The sequence below is a fragment of the Neovison vison genome, chromosome 13 (assembly GCF_020171115.1).
Source record: "Neovison vison isolate M4711 chromosome 13, ASM_NN_V1, whole genome shotgun sequence".
NCBI classification, from domain to species: Eukaryota; Metazoa; Chordata; class Mammalia; order Carnivora; family Mustelidae; genus Neogale; species Neogale vison.
This window is the reverse complement of record NC_058103.1, coordinates 83,788,508-83,808,088: the sequence shown is the minus strand read 5'-3', so window position 1 is coordinate 83,808,088 and position 19,581 is coordinate 83,788,508. Positions and strand designations below refer to the sequence as shown.

Below are 19,581 nucleotides of genomic sequence, written 5' to 3'. Positions count from 1 at the left end.
TGTCTAGTCCCAAGCTTTTTTTTTTTTTTTTTTTTAATTTTATTTTTATTTATTAGAGAGAGCACAAGTAGGGGAGCAGCAGAGGGAGGGGGAGAAGCAGGCTTTCTGCTGAGCATGGACCCCAGTGAGGGGCTCCATCCTAGAACATTGAGATCATGACCTGAGCCAAAGGCAGTTGCTTAACCAACTGAGCCACCCAGGTGCCCCTGGCCCCAAGCTTTTAAGAGCGTTTTCTGTTTTTGTTTTTGTCCTGAAAATTTTATAGTTTTCCTTTTACATTTAGTTTGCTGATTCATCTTGAGTAATTTTTAAATATGGTGTGAGACAAGAGCCCAAATTTATTTTTTTGTATATGAATATCCAGTTGTCATTTTTTAAAAAGATTTATTTATTTATTTGTCAGAGAGAGAGAGCGCACAAGCTGGGTGAACAGCAGGCAGAGGGAGAAGCAGGCTCCCTCCTGAGCAAGGTGCCCAATACAGGACTCAATCCCAGGACCCTGGGATCATGACCTGAGCCAAAGAGAGACACTTAAGCAACTGAGCCACCCAGGCATCCCCCAGTTGTCATTTGTTGAGAAGATTATCCTTTCCCCTATTGAACTGCCTTGACACTCCCTCAGTTTTTCCTCTTAACTTTCTGTCAGGTTCCGAGTGTCACCTAGAATCAAAAGTTGTTATCCTTTACTAAGTCACCCATTTTCCCATTCATTTCTTTGTTCATTCCACATTTATTATTTTGTGTTTAGTAATATTCTCATGATTTCCCAGCTATTAAACATTTGTGAGCAAAGACTGTCTCTGCCCTCTTAGCGTTTAGAATTTAGTGGCCAAAATAGCATTAATGAAATAATGGCCAAATATGTAATTACATATTTGATAAGTGGAGTGAATTATATACTGTGATTAATGGCCTGAAGGAAAAGTACTGTAAATGAAAACATATGACAGGGGGCTGACCTAATTTAGAGGTTTAGGGCAAGCTTCCTTGAGGAACTGAGATGAGATTTGAAAGCTAAGCTGTAGACCAAGTAAAGAAAGGGGAAAGGGTATTTCAGGCCAGGGGGTGGGGGGAGCATGTCAAGGACCTTACTAGGCAGGGGAAAGCCTACCTGATACATTTAAGGACCTGAAAGAATGTTTGTGTGGCTAGAGTATAGACAGCAAAGGAATGAACAAGAGGGATTATGTTGGGCCAAGGCCCCATCTCCTTTTTTAGAATTCCCATACTGGGTTTTGTTTTGTTTTAAGATTTTTTGTTTATTTATTTGACAGAGATTGAGACACAGCGAGAGGGGGAACACAAGCAGGGGAAAGTGGGAGAAGGAGAAGCAGACCTCTTGCCGAGCAGGGAGCCCAGTGTGGCGCTCTGTCCCAGGACCCTGGGATCATGACCCGCTCAAAACAAACTGGTCTTGGATTCAATTAGATTTAAAGTAGTAAGAAGTACTGTTTTTTCCCTTAGGATTTTATTTTTAAGTAATCTTCATATCTAATGTGGTACTTGAATTCACAACCCTAAGACCACGAGTTGCATGCTCCACTGACTGAACCAGGTGCCTCTAGAAGCTCTGTTAACCTGGTATATTATTATTATTCTTATTTTTAAAGATTTTATTATTTATTTGACAGAGATGACAAGTAGGCAGAGAGACAGGCAGAGGGGGGTGGGAAGCAGGCTCTCTAGCAGAGAGCCTGGTGCGGGGCTCGATCCCAGAACCCTGGGATGATGACCTGAGCTGAAGGCAGAGGCTTTAACCCACTTAGCCACCCAGTCACCCAGCTGAAGGCAGAGGCTTTAACCCACTGAGCCACCCAGAATCAGGTATATTCTAATTAAAATGGACAATTGGAATTTTCCATAGAATGAGCAAAAAGCAGTCAAATCAGTAAGTAAAACAAAACAAAACACCAAAAAACTCTTAGAGCAATAATGCAGTGTACTTCTTTAGCTCAGCTGGAGGGTGGGGGGGCCACAGCATGGTTTAGCTTCTACCTTGTCCTACAACCGAAATCCATATTGGTGAATTGACCAAATCCTGAGGATTTTCACCTATGTCTCAAAACTGAAGAGAGGTACATTGAGTAGATTTTTAGATTTTTCCTGTTTCGAGTGAGGAATAGGGAAATGGCTGCTGAGGGGAAAAGGGGGAAAACAGGGGAAGTGGGAAAAGTGAACAGTAGGACTAATTCTCTAGAGGGAAATTTTCTTGGTGTTTGGGAGTGGTTAAGCCACCTCCTTCCCCACAAACCAGCCAAGTAGGTGGTATAAATCCAGATACAAAATAATGAATAGAATCTCGTAGTCTAGGAACTTCAACAAATACTGCTTGCTATTTCAGCTGAAACCCACCTATCTACTTCCCTCCTCCTGCTCCTTGGCTACAGAAAAGCTTATCTTTTTCTGAGGAAAAAAAATGAACTGATGTCAGATACTGGGAGGAAGAGTCAACATAATATCAGAGCATCTAACATGGACAGAGCAATTCAAGCATAATGGAAATTAAAAGAAACAATTTAGCAACTAGACAAACACTGTTGCAAGAATAACAGAAAAAGGTCCTTAAATGTATCAGGTAGGCTTTCCCATGCCTAGTAAGGTCCTTGACATGCTCTTCCCCTGGCCTGAAGAACCTGGCATACAAAGGCAGGCCTAGAAGAGGAACATAACCCAAGGAAAGAAAGGAAATTATTTTCAGTTCCGGACTGTAGAACTCTTCTGTTCAGTATAGTAGCTACTGGTTCTAAGAGACTGTTGACATTCATGGGGCGCCTGGGCGGCTCAGTCAGTCATGATCTCGGGGTCCTGGGATCAAGCCCTGCATCAGGCTTCCTGTGCAGTGGGGTGTCTGCTTGTCTCTCTCCCTCTGCCCCTCCCCTACCTGCTCATGTACCCCCCAATCCCTCAAATAAATAAATACATAAATAAAATTTTTTGGAAAAAAAAGATATTTAAATTAAAGAAAATTTAGTTCTTCAGTTGCACAAGGCACTTTTTAAGTGCATATAGCCACATGAAGCCCGTGGATATTACATTGATAGTGCATACATACAACATTTTTCTTATCTCAGAAAGTTTTTTTGGACAGTGCTGCTGTGGAGCAAGTTAATAACAACATTATTTGTAAAATAACACTCAAAGATAAGGTGATAAAACAAGAATGAGATGGAAAAGGAGATTGCAGAACTAACGAAAACAAATTGAAGATCAGTGAAACTAATAAACAAAAGCAAGGAACAGAATAGACATTGCTGAAAACTAAATTATAGACATTAAAGACTTGAGGTAATCTCAAACACAGACAACCCAGTAAGTTAAGGGAAGACAGTCAAACACATATATAACACATATAACACAACAGTGGAACAGAAAATATATTCAAAGACAGTTCTTCTGGAAAGACAGAATGGAATGGCAGATTGAATATGTATACCATGGTCTAGGAAATCTTGGAACTTAGAGGATAAAGAATTCTTTAGGCAGAGAAAATAAGTTGTATTCAAGGGAGGGAATCAGGCTTTTCTGTTTTCTACAACAGTATTTCATGTAATATCTCTGAAGTTCCGAGGGAAGTAAGTGTGGCCCAATATTTTGTCCAAGTTACATCTCTAATTAAAGGCAGCTCGTAGGTATTCTCAAATGTGAGAAAACTCAAGAAATTCAAGACATGTGAGCTCATGTGGAAAAAAAAACTGTTTGAGAGCAAATCTCAGCCAGTTAAGAGTAAATCAGAATTAAGAATTATGGAATGAGAAGCTTGACAAAAGAATTGGTGATGGGCATTGAATCCCTTCCAATGCAGGACTCATATAATATAGCTACATGAACAATGTTTATGGAACTGGATGGGAATGTTATCAACCTGGACAAAACAAAAATAATAATTGACAAAATATAGAAATGGAGATAGGGTGTGCTCGCTTCGGCAGCACATATACTAGAAATGGAGATAGGGTAGGTTGGTAAAGGGTCATATGCTGCCATTCAATAGAAAATGTCTAAAATTGAGACATAATTAAAAAATAAGTATAATGACTACAACTCATTTTGTTTTATACTTTTTCCTTTTTAGGGAATATTGCTTGATAAAGTTACAAATCCAGTTGACCTGTAACATGGTTTAAACTTGCTGGGCCTACTTATACATGGATTTTTTTTTTAATAAATATATAGGAAAATTTTTTTGAGATTTGTAACAATTTGAAAAAACTTGTGGATGAACCATGTAGTTTAGAAATACTGAAAAAATAAAGAAAAAGGTGTGTCATGAATGCATAAAATACATGTAGAGACTAGTGTATTTTTTTATTTACTACCATAAAATATATGCAAACCTATTTTATAAAAAGTAAACATTTTTCAAATCTTCCAACAAACACAGATTCTATGTGGCACCATCACAGTTAAGAGAAATGTAATAAATATAAAGATACAGTATTAAATCTTAACTGCATAAAACTAATAGTTAATAGTACTATAAAAATCTCTTAGCTCTTCTTTTGTTACCGTGGTGAGCTTAATTATGGCAAGTATCTCCTTGAAACACCAGTCATCTCTGTGGGAATGGTTTATCTCCAATAAACTGTGTATCGCAGAAAAAGTGATCTCAGGGTTCTTGCATATTTTTCATCGTGCTCAGTGCAATACCGTACACCTTGAATAACACCATAGAACTCATATGGTGCCACTAGTGATGCCAGAAAATGCTTCCAAGAAACAGAAAATTCAGGACAGTACAGAAAAGAGTTGGAACTGCTTGATAAATACTATAAATTGAGGTCTGTAGTAGCAGTTGCCTGGCATTTCAGGATAAATGAATCTAGCAGAAGGACTATTGTTAAAAAAAAAAAAATTGTAAAATCGTTGCTACAGCTTCTCTAGCAGATGTGGAAAGCCTTGTACTTTTTGCAAAATACCTTTTTATTTCATATTGAAGATGTGGCTTTTATGTGGGTATAGGATTGCTCCAAGAAGACATACCTGTAGACCAATACGATTTAAGAAAAATTAGTCATCATATGACAAAACAAATGGAAGGTGAAAGATCTGAAGCTGGAGAATTTAATGCTGGCAAAGGATGGTTTGATAATTTTTAGAAGTTTGGTTTAAAAATATGTCAGGATAGCCAGCAGCCTCTGCTGACCCAAGAGTGCAGACAAGTTCTCAGACACCATTAAGAAAATTAGTGAGAAAGGATATCTGCCTGAGCAGGTTTCTAATTCAGAGGAAAGTGCATTGGGTAAAAAAAATGCCACAAAGGACATTTATTAGTAAGGAAGGGAGGTGAGCACCAGGTTTGAAGGCAGGAAGGAATAGGCTAACTCTTCCGCATAAATACAGTTGGGTTCATGATCAGGACTGCCCTCATCTATAAAGCTGCTAATCCCTGACCTCCAAGGGAAAAGATAAACACCAGCTGCCAGTCTTTTGGCTGTACAACAGGAGGTCCTAAATGAGCACTTTTCTGGATTGGATTCATCAGTGCTTTTTCTCTCACATCAGGAAGTGCTTTGTCAGTAAGGGACTGCCTTTTAAATTTTTTCTGATACTGGACAATGTCCCTGGCTTCCCAGAACTCCATGAGTTCAACACCAAAGGCATGAAAATGTTGCTCCCAAATATGGTGAGCCTCTAGATCAGGGGGTCATTAAGGATGTTTAAGGCTCATAACACATGGTGCTCTATAGAAAAGGTTGTCAAGGCCATGGAAGAGATGCCCTGTAGAGAAAACATGAAAGTCTGGAAAGATAACACCATTGAAGATACCATTGTTGTTATAGAAAAAGCTAGGAAAGCAATCAAGCCTGAACAGAATAAATTCCTGTTAGAGAAAACTGTGTCCAGATGTTGTATATGACTTCACAGGATTTATAACAGAGACAAGGAAATCATGAAAGAGATTGTGGTTATGGCAAAAATGGTGGGGGTGAAGGGTTTCAGGATATGGATCTTGGAGGAATTCAAGGACCAAGAGATTCTCCACCAGAGGAATTTAGAGAAGAGTGCTTGGTGGAGATGGTACTTCTGAACCAGTGCCAGATGATGAAGCAGTGTTAGAAAACAAATTGACACTCTTAATCTCAGGAAACAAACTGAGGGCTGCTGAAGAGGGGTGGGGAGGGATAGGGTGGCTAGGTGATGGACATTGGGGAGGGTATGTGGTATAGTGAGTGCTGTGAATTGTAGAAGACTGATGATTCACAGACGTGTACCCCGAAACAAATAATACATTCTATGTTAAAAAAAAAATGACAATCTGGCACAAGTATTTTGAGTATTCAAGATAGCTACTTCTTTTATGACGTGGGCCCTTCTATTGTATGGACACTGTAAAGCAAATGGTGGAAGAAGAATAGATACTTTTTTTGTTTGTTTGTTTGTTTTTTTAAAGATTGAGAGAGATCACAAGTAGGCAGAGAGGAAGGGAAGCAGGCTCCCTGCTGAGCAGAGAGCCCGATGCGGGACTCGATCCCAGGACCCTGAGATCATGACCCGAACCGAAGGCAGCGGCTTAACCCACTGAGCCACCCAGGCGCCCCAAGAATAGGTACTGTATGTATAGAAACATTTTTAGAGAAATGAAAAAAAAGACAAATTATGATGTACTTCATAAAGTTACACTCTGTGTGCCTCCCTCTCCTGCATCTTCATCTACCTTCTCCACCTCTTCTATTGCTGTCACCCCTGAGACAGCAACACTCAGCTCCTCCTCATCTTCAGCCTACTCAGCATGAAGACCTTTAGACGTCAATCCATTGATTTAGTAAATAGTCATCCTGCGGTACAGTTAACAAATTTATCTGTTGTATATGTGTCTGTCTTCATGTGAAAATCTAGTAACTAACTGTACAGCAAGAAGTATATGTGACATTTTTGTGTCATTATCATCCTCATTGAGTAAGTAGTCATTATGTAGAACATCATGTGCAAAACTTGTATGAAAGTGGATAGCCTATCCTTACATAGGCATAGGTGAGTAGTATTTAATACAAAATTAATAATGTGTTAGCTTTCTTACTGTTTTATAATTTTGCTTTCAAAGAATGATATTACCATACAGTATACCTTTCTTTCTTGTAATTGAAGATACTTTCTATCAGCCTATCGACATAGACAAGTGGTTTGTTTTTTTAAAGTGTTTCCAGTACTGCATTGTGACATGACTGTAATACCATACACCATCAAAATTTTAAAAGGATTTGGGGCGCCTGGGTGGCTCAGTGGGTTAAAGCCTCTGCTTTCGGCTCAGGTCATGAGATTGAGCCCCGCATCGGGCTCTCTGCTCAGCGGAGAGCCTGCTTCCCCCTCTCTCCCTCTGCCTGCCTCTCTGCCTACTTGTGATCTCTGTCTGTCAAATAAATAAATAAAATCTTTATTAAAAAAATTTTATAAGGATTCATTCATTTGTGTATAGACTATGCTACTGTGAAGCTACTGTATTGATTACACTAGGCTATCATAAAGCAGTCGGATTGCCACTTTATTATCAATGCAGTACTAAATATGGATTTCACATTATGTTTGCTTTTTTTTTTTTTTAAGATTCTATTTATTTATTTGATAGAGACAGCGAGAGAAGGAACAGAAGCAGGGGGAGTGGGAGAGGGAGAGAAGCAACCTTCCTACTGAGGAGGAGCCCCATGTGAGGCTCGATCCCAGGACTCCGGGGTCATGACCTGAGCCGAAGGCAGAAACTTAATGGCTAAGCAACCCAGGCGCCCCTATGTTTTCATTTTTGATGTTTAGTGTTAGTAATAAGTATACTATTTGAAGTGTTTTGTATCATATAAGACAGTATTTTTTTTTTATTTTATTTATAAGAGCGAGAATGAGAGGGGAGGGTTCACAGGGAGAAGCAGACTCCCTGCTGAGCAGGGAGCCCGATGTGGGACTCAATCTGGGGACTCCAGGATCATAACCTGAGCCAAAGGCAGTTGCTTAACCAACTGAGCCACCCAGGCGCCCCTAAGACAGTATTGAGAAGTACTGACAGATGATTCATCTTGTAAACAGATGACATAAACTTACGGTATTGAAAAACAATGCAGTCCTATAAATGTCTTTTCTTTTCCTTATGGTTTTAATATTCTTTTCTCTGGTTTTCTCTATTGCAGAAGTACAGTATATAATATGTATAACGTACAAAACGTGTTAATTGACTGGATATGTTATTATTAAGGATGTTGGTCAACAGTAGGGTATGAGCAGTTAAGTTTTTGCGTAGTCAAAAGTTATACATGGTTCGGGACGCCTGGGTGGCTCAGTTGGTTAAGCAGCTGCCTTCGGCTCAGGTCATGATCCCAGCGTCCTGGGATCGAGTCCCACATCGGGCTCCTTGCTCGGCAGGGAGCCTGCTTCTCCCTCTGCCTCTGCCTGCCTCTCTGTCTGCCTGTGCTCGCTCTCTCAACCTCTCTCTCTGACAAATAAATAAATAAAATCTTTAAAAAAAAAAAAAAAAGTTATACATGGTTCAACTGCATGGTGAGCTGGTGCGCCAAATCCCCATGTTGTACAAGGGTCAGCTGTTCTCAAACTTCAGAAATTCAGCCTGATTTTCTTTTATTATTTTGGAGTGTAGTTATATTTAGTCCTACTAAAAATGGCATGTATAGCATGGTCTTATTTTTTTTTTTTAATTTGTCTGTCATTCTATCTGTTTAAGTACATACAAAGATATTTATATTAATAATAGTATTTTAGTGATAATTTAGTTAATTTTGGATTTGGAATGATTTTTAATAATTATCTTTCTACATTTCTGTATTTAAGTTTTTTGTAACAATGGAGCGTTTTTTGTTTTTCTGAAAAATGCTATGCACAATTATGTGAAGATACTAACAATGGTTAACTCTCGGTAGGAGGAGTGAATATGATTATAATTTTTTCCCTTCCTTTCCTTTAAAAAAATTGTTCTGTTTAAATTTAAAATGAAAGATGCTCAAGTATTTCAGCTCAAGTGGTTCAGAGCAGATTAAGCCAGATTTGGAAATGATAGTTTTCATTCATAATATGACATATGCCATAAGAATATAGCTTAGGGGCACCTGGGTGGCTCAGTGGGTTAAAGCCTCTGCCTTTGGCTCAGGTCATGATCCCAGGGTCCTGGGATCGAGCCCACATCGGGCTCTCTGCTCAGCGGAGAGCCTGCTTCCCCCTCTCTCTCTGCCTGCCTCTCTGCCTACTTGTGTTCTCTGTCTGTCAAATAAATAAATAAAATCTTAAAAAAAAAAAAAGAATATAGCTTATCCAGATCTGAGAAGTGATGATTTAGGCAGTTGTGGAAAGGATAATCCCTAGAAGTAGTAAGAATATTAATGTGGAATTGAAACATAATGCATTTTCAGTTGCAATGGTGTATTTAGGGGATAGAACATGGGGCTTGAACTCATGATGCTGAGATGAAAACGGAGCTAAAATCAAGCATCACAAGCCCCAGAGATAAAATATTTTTAAAATTATCACTTTGTGTCAGGACCAAATACCTTATGAAAATTGTGCTTACGATGATTTATAGAAGCATGTTGAGGAAGCAAAGTAGTAATGGTATTGATTTTTTTTTCAGTATTTTTAGTATTAGAGAATTATGCTGTATGTGAAATAAAGAGTAGATTTCTCATTTCCTGATGATTTCATGAACTAAAGTCATAGTAAACTAATTTTTTTCCTTCTGCATTATGAAAAAACTAGTTTGCTAGTTTCAAAAAGCTGGAAACTGTTAAATGTGACAGTATTATTGGATTGAAAATTAGAAAAAAGTAGTTTAGTGATGATAGAAAGTTTTTAGTTCTGACTTTCTGAATGAGGGGGTGGGTATAATTACAGACTAAGGAAAGATTGAATGTAATACAGACATAAAAATGACAGAAAGTGTTACTACTTTTCACAGAAAGTGTTACTACTTTTCACTAGTTTTTGTCTCTCTCCCTGCCCCCAACTCTCTTACAGACTCACCAATCTAAAGAAGATGGAGTTTATGTTTTCCAGCCCCACACTCAGCCAGTTAGCTGTCTTTACTTCTCACCCGCCAATCCGGCCCACATACTGTCACTGAGCTATGATGGCACATTACGCTGTGGGGATTTTTCAAGGGCTATTTTTGAAGAGGTAAATGTTAATATATTTACATACTGATTTGAGGTGATAGTCTGGATTCTTTATGAAATGCCACATGAATGATTATCATACCAATCAGAATGGGTGAAGTGGTATAGAATAGGAACTTTAGAATTACACTACTTAAGTTTGAATCGCACCATCTGTTACTACTTGTGTGACTTTGGAAGTTATTTAACCTCTTTGTGCATCAATTTCCTTAGTTGTGAAATGGTATAGTAATAGTACCTACCTCATAGGGTTGTCATGAGGATTGAATGACTTAAGGCAGATAAAGTAGTCATAATGCAACCAGACACATAAGTGTTTGCTCTTATTTTTTAATTTGTGTAAAAAGTTTTTATTGTGTAGTACTCTTTTTTTATTGAAGTATAGTTGACATACACTGTTTCATTCTGTACATTATGCTGTGCTCACCGCCAAGTGTGGCTACCATCTGTCACCATGCAGTTGCTACTACTGCATTGCCATTGAATAAATTCCCTGTGCTGTACATTTTATCCTTTTTTATTCCCATATTCATTCCATTACTAGAAGCCTGTATCTGCCATTACCCTTCACTCTTTTCGGCCATTCTTCCCCCACCCCTCTGAATCCCTCTGGCAACCACCAGTTTGTTCTATTTATGGTCTGTTTCTGCCATTTTTGGTTTTGTTCATTTGTTTTTTAGATTCCATATAAGTGCTATTTGTCTTTCTCTGTCTCACTTAACTTCACTTAGCAAAATGTCCTCTAAGTCCATGTGTGTTGTTACAAATGGCAAGATCTCAATTCTTTTTTTTATGGCTGAGTAATATCCCATTGCGCGCACACACACACACACCCCAGCATCTTTATTCATTCATCCTCAGTGGACATGTGTAGTGAACATAAAGGTATATATATCTTTTTTTAAAAATTTTTATTTTTTTATAAACATATAATATTTTTATTCCCAGGGGTACAGGTCTGTGAATCGGCAGGTTTACCACACTTCACAGCACTCACCTTAGCACATACCCTCTCCAGTGTCCATAACCCCACCCTCTTCTCCCGACCCCCCTCCCCCCAGCAACCCTCAGTTCTTTTTGTGAGATTACAAGTCACTTATGGTTTGTCTCCCTCCCAAGGGTATATATATCTTTATGAGTTAGTGTTTTCATTTTCTTTGGGTAAATACTAGTAGAATTACTGGATTATACGGTTTTCCTATTTTTAGTTTTTTTGAGGAACCTGCATATTGTTTCTGTGGTGGCTCTACTAATTTACATTCCTACCAACAGTGCACAGGCATTCCTTTTTCTTCACATTTTTGCCAGTACTTTTGATAGTGGTTATTCTAACAGGAATAATGTGAGATCTCATTGTGATTTTGATTTGCATTTCCCTGATAATCAGTGATGTTGAGCATCATTTCATGTGTCTGTTGGCTGTCTCCGTATCTTTGGAAAAATGTCTGTATCCTCTTAATTGAATTACTTGGAGGTTTTTTGGTATTGAGTTAAGTTCTTTATATATTCATTCTCTATATATGTTCCAGATATATAAGGGATATTCCTTATCAAATATATTATTTGCAAATATCTTATCCCATTTGGTAGGTTGCCTTTTTATTTTTATTTTTTTAATGGTTTCCTTTGCTTTACAAAAGCTGCTTATTTTGATGTAGTCCTAATAGTTTATTTTTGTGTTTGTTTCCCTTTCCTTAGGAGACATACCTAGAAAAATGTTGCTAAGTCTGGTGTCAAAGAGATTACTGCCTGTGCTTTCTTTCTTTTTTTTTTTTTTTTAGAGATTTTATTTATTTATTTGAGAGAGAATGAGTGAGAGAGAGCATGAGAGAGGAGAAGGTCAGAGGAGAAGCAGACTCCCCAAGGAGCTGGGAGCCCGATGCGGGGCCCAATGCGGGACTCGATCCTGGAACTGCGGGATCATACCTGAGCCAAAGGCAGTCGCTCAACCAACTGAGCCACTCAGGCGCCCCTGCCTGTGCTTTCTTTTAGGAGTTGTATGGTTTCAGATTTCACATTTAGGTCTTTAATCCATTTTCAGTTTTTATTAATTAATTTTTAAAAGTAAGCTCTACACCTAATGTGGGGCTTGAACTCGTGACACCAAAATTAAGAGTATCATACTTTATCAACTGAGATAGCTAAGCACCACCATTTGGGTTTATCTTTGTATATGGTGTCAGAAAGTGGTCCAGTTTCGTTTTTTTCATGTAGCTATCCAGTTTTCCGAGCACCATTTATTGAAGAGACTGTCTTTCCCATTGTATATTTTTGCCTTCTTTGTCCTAGATTAATTGACCATATAAGCATGGGTTTATTTCTGGGTTCTCTGTTCTGCTCCACTGATCTGTTGTCCCAATACTGTACTGTTTTGATTACTACAACTTTGTAATGTATCTTGAAATCTGAGATTGTGATAACTCCCATCTTTGTTCTTTCTCAAGATTGCTTTGCTTATTTTGCTTATTATTTTATGGTTTTATGGTTCCATACAGATTTTAGGATTATTAGTTCTAGCTCTTGTGAAAAATGCTTTCGGTGTGTTAATAGAGATTGCATTGAATCTTTAGATTGCTTTGAGTAGTATAGACATTTTAATGGTATTGGTTCTTTCTATCTGTGATTATGGTGTATCTTTCCATTTGTTTGTGTCATCTCCAGTTTCTTTGATCATTTTATAGTTTTCAGAGTACAGGTCTTTTATGTCCTTGGTTAAATTTATTCCTAGCTATTTCTTTTGGTACAATTTTTTTTTTTTTAAAAGATTTATTTATTTATTTGAGAGTGAGAGAGAATGGAAGGTAAGGATGGAGGGAAAGGGAGAGAAAGTCTCAAGCAGGCTCTGCAGTGAGCACAGAGCCTGACATGGGGCTTGACCTCATGACCCTGAGATCATGACCTGAGCCAAAACCCAGAGGTGGACACTTAACCAACTGGGCCACCCAGGCAGGTACCCCTTTTTAGTGCAGTTGTAAATGGAATTGTTTCTTAGTTTCTCTTTCTGCTACTTTGATATTATGAGTCGTATGGAAATGCAACATATTTCTTTATATTAATTTTGTATCCTGCAACTTTCCTGAGTTCATTTATTACTTGTGGAAGCTTTTTGGTGAAGTCCTCAGGGTTTTCTATGTGAAGTATTATGACATCTGCAGATAGTGACAGTGTTCATGTTTTCCTTACCAATTTGGATGCCTTTTATTTCTTTTTTGTCTGTTGTGCTAGGACTTCCAGTACTATGTTGAATAAAACTGTTGAGAGTACACATCTTTGCCTTGTTCCTGATTTTAGAGGAAAAACTCAATTTTTCACCATTGAGGGTGATGTTAGGTGTGTGTTTGTCTTTTTCTTTTTTTCTTTTTTTAAAGATTTATTTGTTTGAGGGCTCCTTGGTGGCTCAGTTGGTTAAGCTTTTGCCTTCAGCTCAGGTTATTTTCCCAGGGTCCTGGGATTGAGTCCTGCTTCAGGCTCCCTGGTCCCTGCTCCACAGGGAGTCTACTTCTCCCACTGCCCTCCTCCCACTTGTTTTCTCAGTCTCTCTCTCTCTCTCTCTCAAATTAAAAAAAAAAAAAAAGATTTATTTGAGAGGGAGTGCATAAGTGAGCAGGGGGAGGGGCAGAGGCAAAAGGAGAGAGAAAATCCTGAAATAGACTCTGCTAACTCAGGACTCAATCCCAGGAACCTGAGTATTATCTGAGTCGAAATCAAGAGTCAGCCTCTCAACCAACTGTGCCACCCAGGCAGTATATAACTTTCCGGACATTTCATATGAATGGAGTCACACAATTTGTAGTCTTTTGTGACTGCATTCTTCTACATAACAATGTTTTCAGAGTTCATCCATGTTGTAGAATGTGTCATTACTTCATTCCTTTTTATGGCTAAATAATATTTCACTGTATGGATATATCACATTTTGCTCACCCATTCGTTAGTTGAACATTTTGGGTTGTTTCTATTCTTAATATTGAAAATAATGTTGTTGTGGACATTGATGTACAAGTTTTGTTTTGTTTTTGCTTTTTTGTTTGATGTACAAGTTTTGTGTGAACATATTCTTTGATTTCGCTTGGGTATATACCTAGAAGTGGAATTGCTTGATCATATGATAACTCTGTGTTTAATATCTTGAGGAACTACCAAACTGTTTCCCAAAGTGGCTTCCCCATTTACATACTGAACAAACATGAGTATTCCAATTTTTCCACGTCCTTGTCAACACACTGTTGGTGACTGTAGCCATCCTAGTGAGTATGAAGTCTTACGTCATTATGGTTTTGACCCTCATTTCCCTAATGATTAGTGATGCTGAGTGTCTTTTCATCTGCTTATTGGCCATTTTTATTTCTTTAGAGAACTGTTGGTTTCTCTAAATGTTGGATTCTTTGCCTAAGTTTTAATTGGGTTATCTATCTTTTTAGTATTGAGTTCTTAGATTTCTCTACTTACGTATTTAAAGTCAGATTTATTGAGATGCAAGTTCTATATAATAAAATTTGTCCTTTTAAGTGTGTGATTCTGTGAGTTTTGCAAATTTTCTGTACCTGTGTAACTGCCATCACAATCAAGATATAGAAAATTTCCATCACCTGAAAAAATCACCTTGTGAACCCTTTATAGTCGGTCCCCTGCCTTTTCCCACACTCCTGACAACCACTGTTATGATTACCGTCCCTATAATTTTGTCTGCTCCAAAATGTCAAGTAATTGGAGTCATATGGTATGAAGCTTTTTATGTCTGGCTTGTCTCACCTAGCATAATGCTTCTAAGATTCATCCATGATGTTGCTTGTATAACTAATGTGCTCCTGATACTACTGATTGAACAGTTACTTTGTGTTAGGCATTAACCTGAGAGTGCTTTATATATATTGTTAAGCCTTGTAACACCCTATGAAATAAATAATGTTATCGCCATTTAACAGTTGAGAAAACTGAGGTAAAGGTTTATTGGCTTGCTCAGGGACATGAATGGCAGTGCTAGAATTTTCATGTGGGTCTGTCTGACTCCACTGCAATTAAACTCCTGCACTTAGCCATTTTGATACACTGACTAAATACTTCAGGTATCATTTGGGGGCTTTTTGGATGTACAGGGGTTGTGATGCCTTCGGTATATTAATTTGTTAGTCTCAGTTTATAATAGTATATATAACTTTTTATTAACTAAAAATCAGCAATAGTGATTCGTTGTTAAGAATTGTGGTTAGGGGGACGCCTGAGTGGCTCAGTGGGTTAAGCAGCTGCCTTCGGCTCAGGTCATGATCCCAGGGTTCTGGGATCGAGTCCCACATCGGGCTCCTTGCTCGGCAGGGAGCCTGCTTCTCCCTCTGCCTCTGCCTGCCTCTCTGTCTGCCTGTGCTCACTCGCTCTCTCTCCCTCTGTCTCTGACAAATAAATAAATAAAATCTTTAAAAAAAAAAAAAAAAAGAATTGTGGTTAGGTATGCTTCCAGAAAGTGCACATATACTTAGAAGCAAATAGAGGTGGATATTTTTTTCCTTTTCACTAATGGATTCATACCGTATCCATACTTTTTTTGCAACTGGCTTTTTTCACTTGGTATTAGGGACAGATTCTAGTACAAATCGATCTCATCCTTTTTAGCAATGTGTGGTGTTTCAAAGTAGAGATGTACCATCATTTATTTAAACAGGTCTCTTTTGGTGGACATTTAGGTTGCTTCTTAATGCAATTGGAGTCTTTTTTATTTTTTAATACAATTATGGTTTTAAAAAAAATTTTTTTTTTTTTTTAGATTTTATTTATTTGACAGACAGAGATCACAAGTAGACAGAGAGGCAGACACACAGAGAGAGAGAGAGCGAGAGAGAGAGGAGAAAGCAGTCTCCCTGCCGAGCAGAGATCCCGATGTGGGGCTCAATCCCAAGACCCTGAGATCATGACCTGAGCCGAACGAAGGCAGAGGCCTCAACCCACTGAGCCACCCAGGTGTCCCTGCAATAGCAGTCTTGCAATGGACATCTTTATATATATTTAGATAAATTATTGTGTCAGAGGGGTACAAACATTAAATATTTTGATAGGTGTACTCTGATTAGTTGTCAGAAACTTGTTATTTACTTATTTATACTTCTACCAAGAGTGAGTAAGTGATGAGCATTTGGCCATATGTTTTTGGACTTGGTTGGCAAAATTACTTGATATATTAAGGTATTTCAGCTGGGTAGAATTTACATTTAGTTCATTTCCTAGTAAGTGTTACAGAATAGATCTGCAACTGAGGTTTATTGGATTTAAGAGATGTGGCATGTAACCCTGACATGGTGGATGGGCCATTTGTTTATAGGTGAGTCTCACAGCTGATCTGTGCCTCAGTTTCCATTTCTGTAAAACGGGATGATCATTTTGCATTCTGCTTTCTGTGGGATGATGGGAGGATAAATGAAATTATTAGGTAAAGTGTTTTTTAACCTTTTTACCAAAAAATTTATACGTTGGTGGTTATTTATATCCTTAGGTATATAGAGATGAAAGAAGTAGCTTTTCCTCTTTTGACTTCTTGGGAGAAGATGCCTCCAATTTAATAGTAGGACATTGGAATGGAAATATATCACTAGTTGATAGACGGACACCTGGAACTTCTTATGAGAAACTTATCAATTCTTCTTCGAGCAAAATAAGAACTGTTCATGTCCATCCAGTGCACAGACAGTATTTTATCACTGCAGGATTGAGGTATGTTCTTCATAAAGTTTTGTGATTTAATCTTTTGAAGTTAGAAATACTGTTCTGTTTATTTTTTTAAGATTTATTCATTTGAGAGAGAGTGTATGTGAGTACAAACGGGAAGGTGTGGTGCAGAGAGAGAGAAAGAGAGAGAGAGAATCCTCCTGCAGACTCCCTGCTAAGTGCAGAGCTGAATGTGGGACTTGATCTCAGGACCTTGAGATTATGACCTGAGCTAAAACCAAGAGTCGGGTGTTTAACCAACTGAACCACCCAGGTGTCCTGAGGGACTACTGTAGTTTGGATGTTAAAGATAACTGATTTTTCTGATACTCATATAGCTAAATAATTTTTCTTTCTACACCAATTGAAGTTTTATTGAATATGATTTTTTAAAAGATTTTATTTATTTATATGACAGACAGAGCATAAATAGAGGCAGGCAGAGAGAGAGGGGGAAGCAGGCTCCCCGTTGAGCAGAGAGCCTAATGCGGGGCTCTATCCCAGGACCCTGAGATCATGACCTGAGCCGAAGGCAGAGGCTTAACCCACTGAGCCATCCAGGCACCCCTGAATATGATTTTTTTTTAAGGAGAGATTCTTTCGGAAATAAAAAGATTCTTTTGGATTTGGCATCATGTGAATTTACTTTTTTTTTTAACAGAAAAAAAGTCTTTAATAAATCAACTTGTTTTATCTCAATAATACTTAATGGATACATTGTTTTCTACACTTAGAATCCAGAGGTTAATAAGTGACTCTTAATCTCACGAAACAAACTGTGGGTTGCTGGGGGGAGGGGGGTTGGGAGAAGGGGGGAAGGTTATGGACATTGGGGAGGGTATGTGCTTTTGGGTAAATTGGAAGGGGAGATGAACCATGAGAGACTATGGACTCTGAAAAACAGTCTGAGGGGTTTGAAATGGCGGGGGGGTGGGAGGTTGGGGTACCAGGTGGTGGGTATTATAGAGGGCACAGCTTGCATGGAGCACTGGGTGTGGTGAAAAAATAATGAATACTGTTTTTCTGAAAATAAATAAATTGGAAAAAAAATTTAAAAAAAGAAAAAAAAAAAAAAGAAAAAGAAAAAAAAAATCATTCATGAACCATGAGAGACTATGGACTCTGAAAAACAACCTGAGGGGTTTGAAGTGGCAGGGGGGTGGGATTTTGGGGTACCAGGTGGTGGGTATTATAGAGGGCACGGCTTGCATGGAGCACTGGGTGTGGAGAAAAAATAATGAATACTGTTTTTCTGAAAATAAATAAATTGGAATAAAAAATTAAAAAAAAAAAAAAAAGAATCCAGAGGTTATTTTTTTTTATTTTTTATTTTTTATTAACAAATAATGTATTATTAGCCCCAGGGGTACAGGTCTGTGAATCGTCAGGTTTACACACTTCACAGCACTCACCATAGCACATACCTTCCCCAATGTCCATAACCCAACCACCCTCTCCTCGGTTTGTTTTGTGAGAGTAAGAGTCTCTTATGATTTGTCTCTCTCCCGATCCCATCTTGTTGCTTTTTTTCCTTCCCTACCCCCTAAACCTCCCACTTTGCCTCTCAACTTCCTCTTATCAGGGAGATCATATGATAAACTGTCTTTTCTGATTGACTTACTTCACTCAGCATAATACCCTCTAGTTCCATCCACATCGTTGCAAATGGCAAGATTTCATTTCTTTTGATGCCTGCATACTATTCCATTGTATATATATACACCACATCTTCTTCATCCATTCATCTGTTGATGGACATCTAGGTTCTTTCCATAGTGTGGCTATTGTGGACATTGCTGCTACAAACATTCGGGTGCACGTGCCCCCTTCAGATCACTACATTTGTATCTTTAGGATAAATACCCAGCAGTGCAATTGCTGGGTCGTAGGGTAGCTCTATTTTCAACTTGTTGAGGAACCTCCATGTTGTTTTCCAGAGTGGCTGTACCAGCTTGCATTTCCATAAAAAATGTAGAAGGGTTCCCCTTTCTCTGCATCTTCTCCAACATCTGTTGTTCCTTGACTTGTTAATTTTAGCCATTCTGACTCATGTGAGATGGTATCTCATTGTGGTTTTGATTTGTATTTCCCTGATGCTGAGTGATATGGAGGACTTTTTCATGTGTCTCTGGCCATCTGGATATCTTCTTTGCAGAAATGTCTGTTCATGTCCTCTGCACATTTCTTGATTGGATTATTTGTTCTTCGGGTGTTGAGTTTGATAAGTTCTGTATAGATTTTGGATACTCGCACTTTATCTGATGTATCATTTGCAAATATCTTCTCCCATTCTGTCAGTTATCTTTTGGTTTTGTTGATTGTTTCCTTTGCTGTGCAAGAGCTTTTAATCTTGATGAAGTCCCAATAGTTCATTTTTGCCCTTGCTTCCGTTGCCTTTGGTGATGTTTCTAGGAAGAAGTTGCTGTGGCTGAGGTCAAAGAGTTTGCTGCCTGTGTTTCCTGGAGGATTTTGATGGATTCCTGTTTTGCATTGAGGTCTTTCATCCATTTTGAGGCTATTTTTGTGTGTGGTGTAAGAAAATGGTCCAGTTTCATTTTTCTGCATGTGGCTGTCCAATTTTCCCAACACCATTTCTTGAAGAGACTGTCATTTTTCCGTTGGACATTCCTTCCTGTTTTGTCAGAGATTAGTTGACCATAGAGATGAGGGTCCATTTCTGGGCTCTCTGTTCTGTTCCATTCATCTGTGTGTCTGTTTTTCTGCCAGTACCATACAGTCTTGATGATGATAGCTTTATAATAGAGCTTGAAGTCTGGAATTGTGA

General features: G+C 38.4%; 1 protein-coding gene across 2 annotated transcripts in view; it reads left to right on the top strand.

Annotated features, from left to right (window-relative positions):
• Positions 1-19,581, top strand: part of WDR76 (WD repeat domain 76) — a 64,277-nt gene that overhangs the window by 30,589 nt on the left and 14,107 nt on the right. For both annotated transcript variants that reach the window (XM_044229495.1, XM_044229496.1), the window contains 2 exons: positions 9,946-10,104; positions 16,585-16,802. In XM_044229495.1, coding sequence (XP_044085430.1) covers positions 9,946-10,104; positions 16,585-16,802 — 377 coding nt within the window. The remainder of the gene's footprint in view (positions 1-9,945; positions 10,105-16,584; positions 16,803-19,581) is intronic.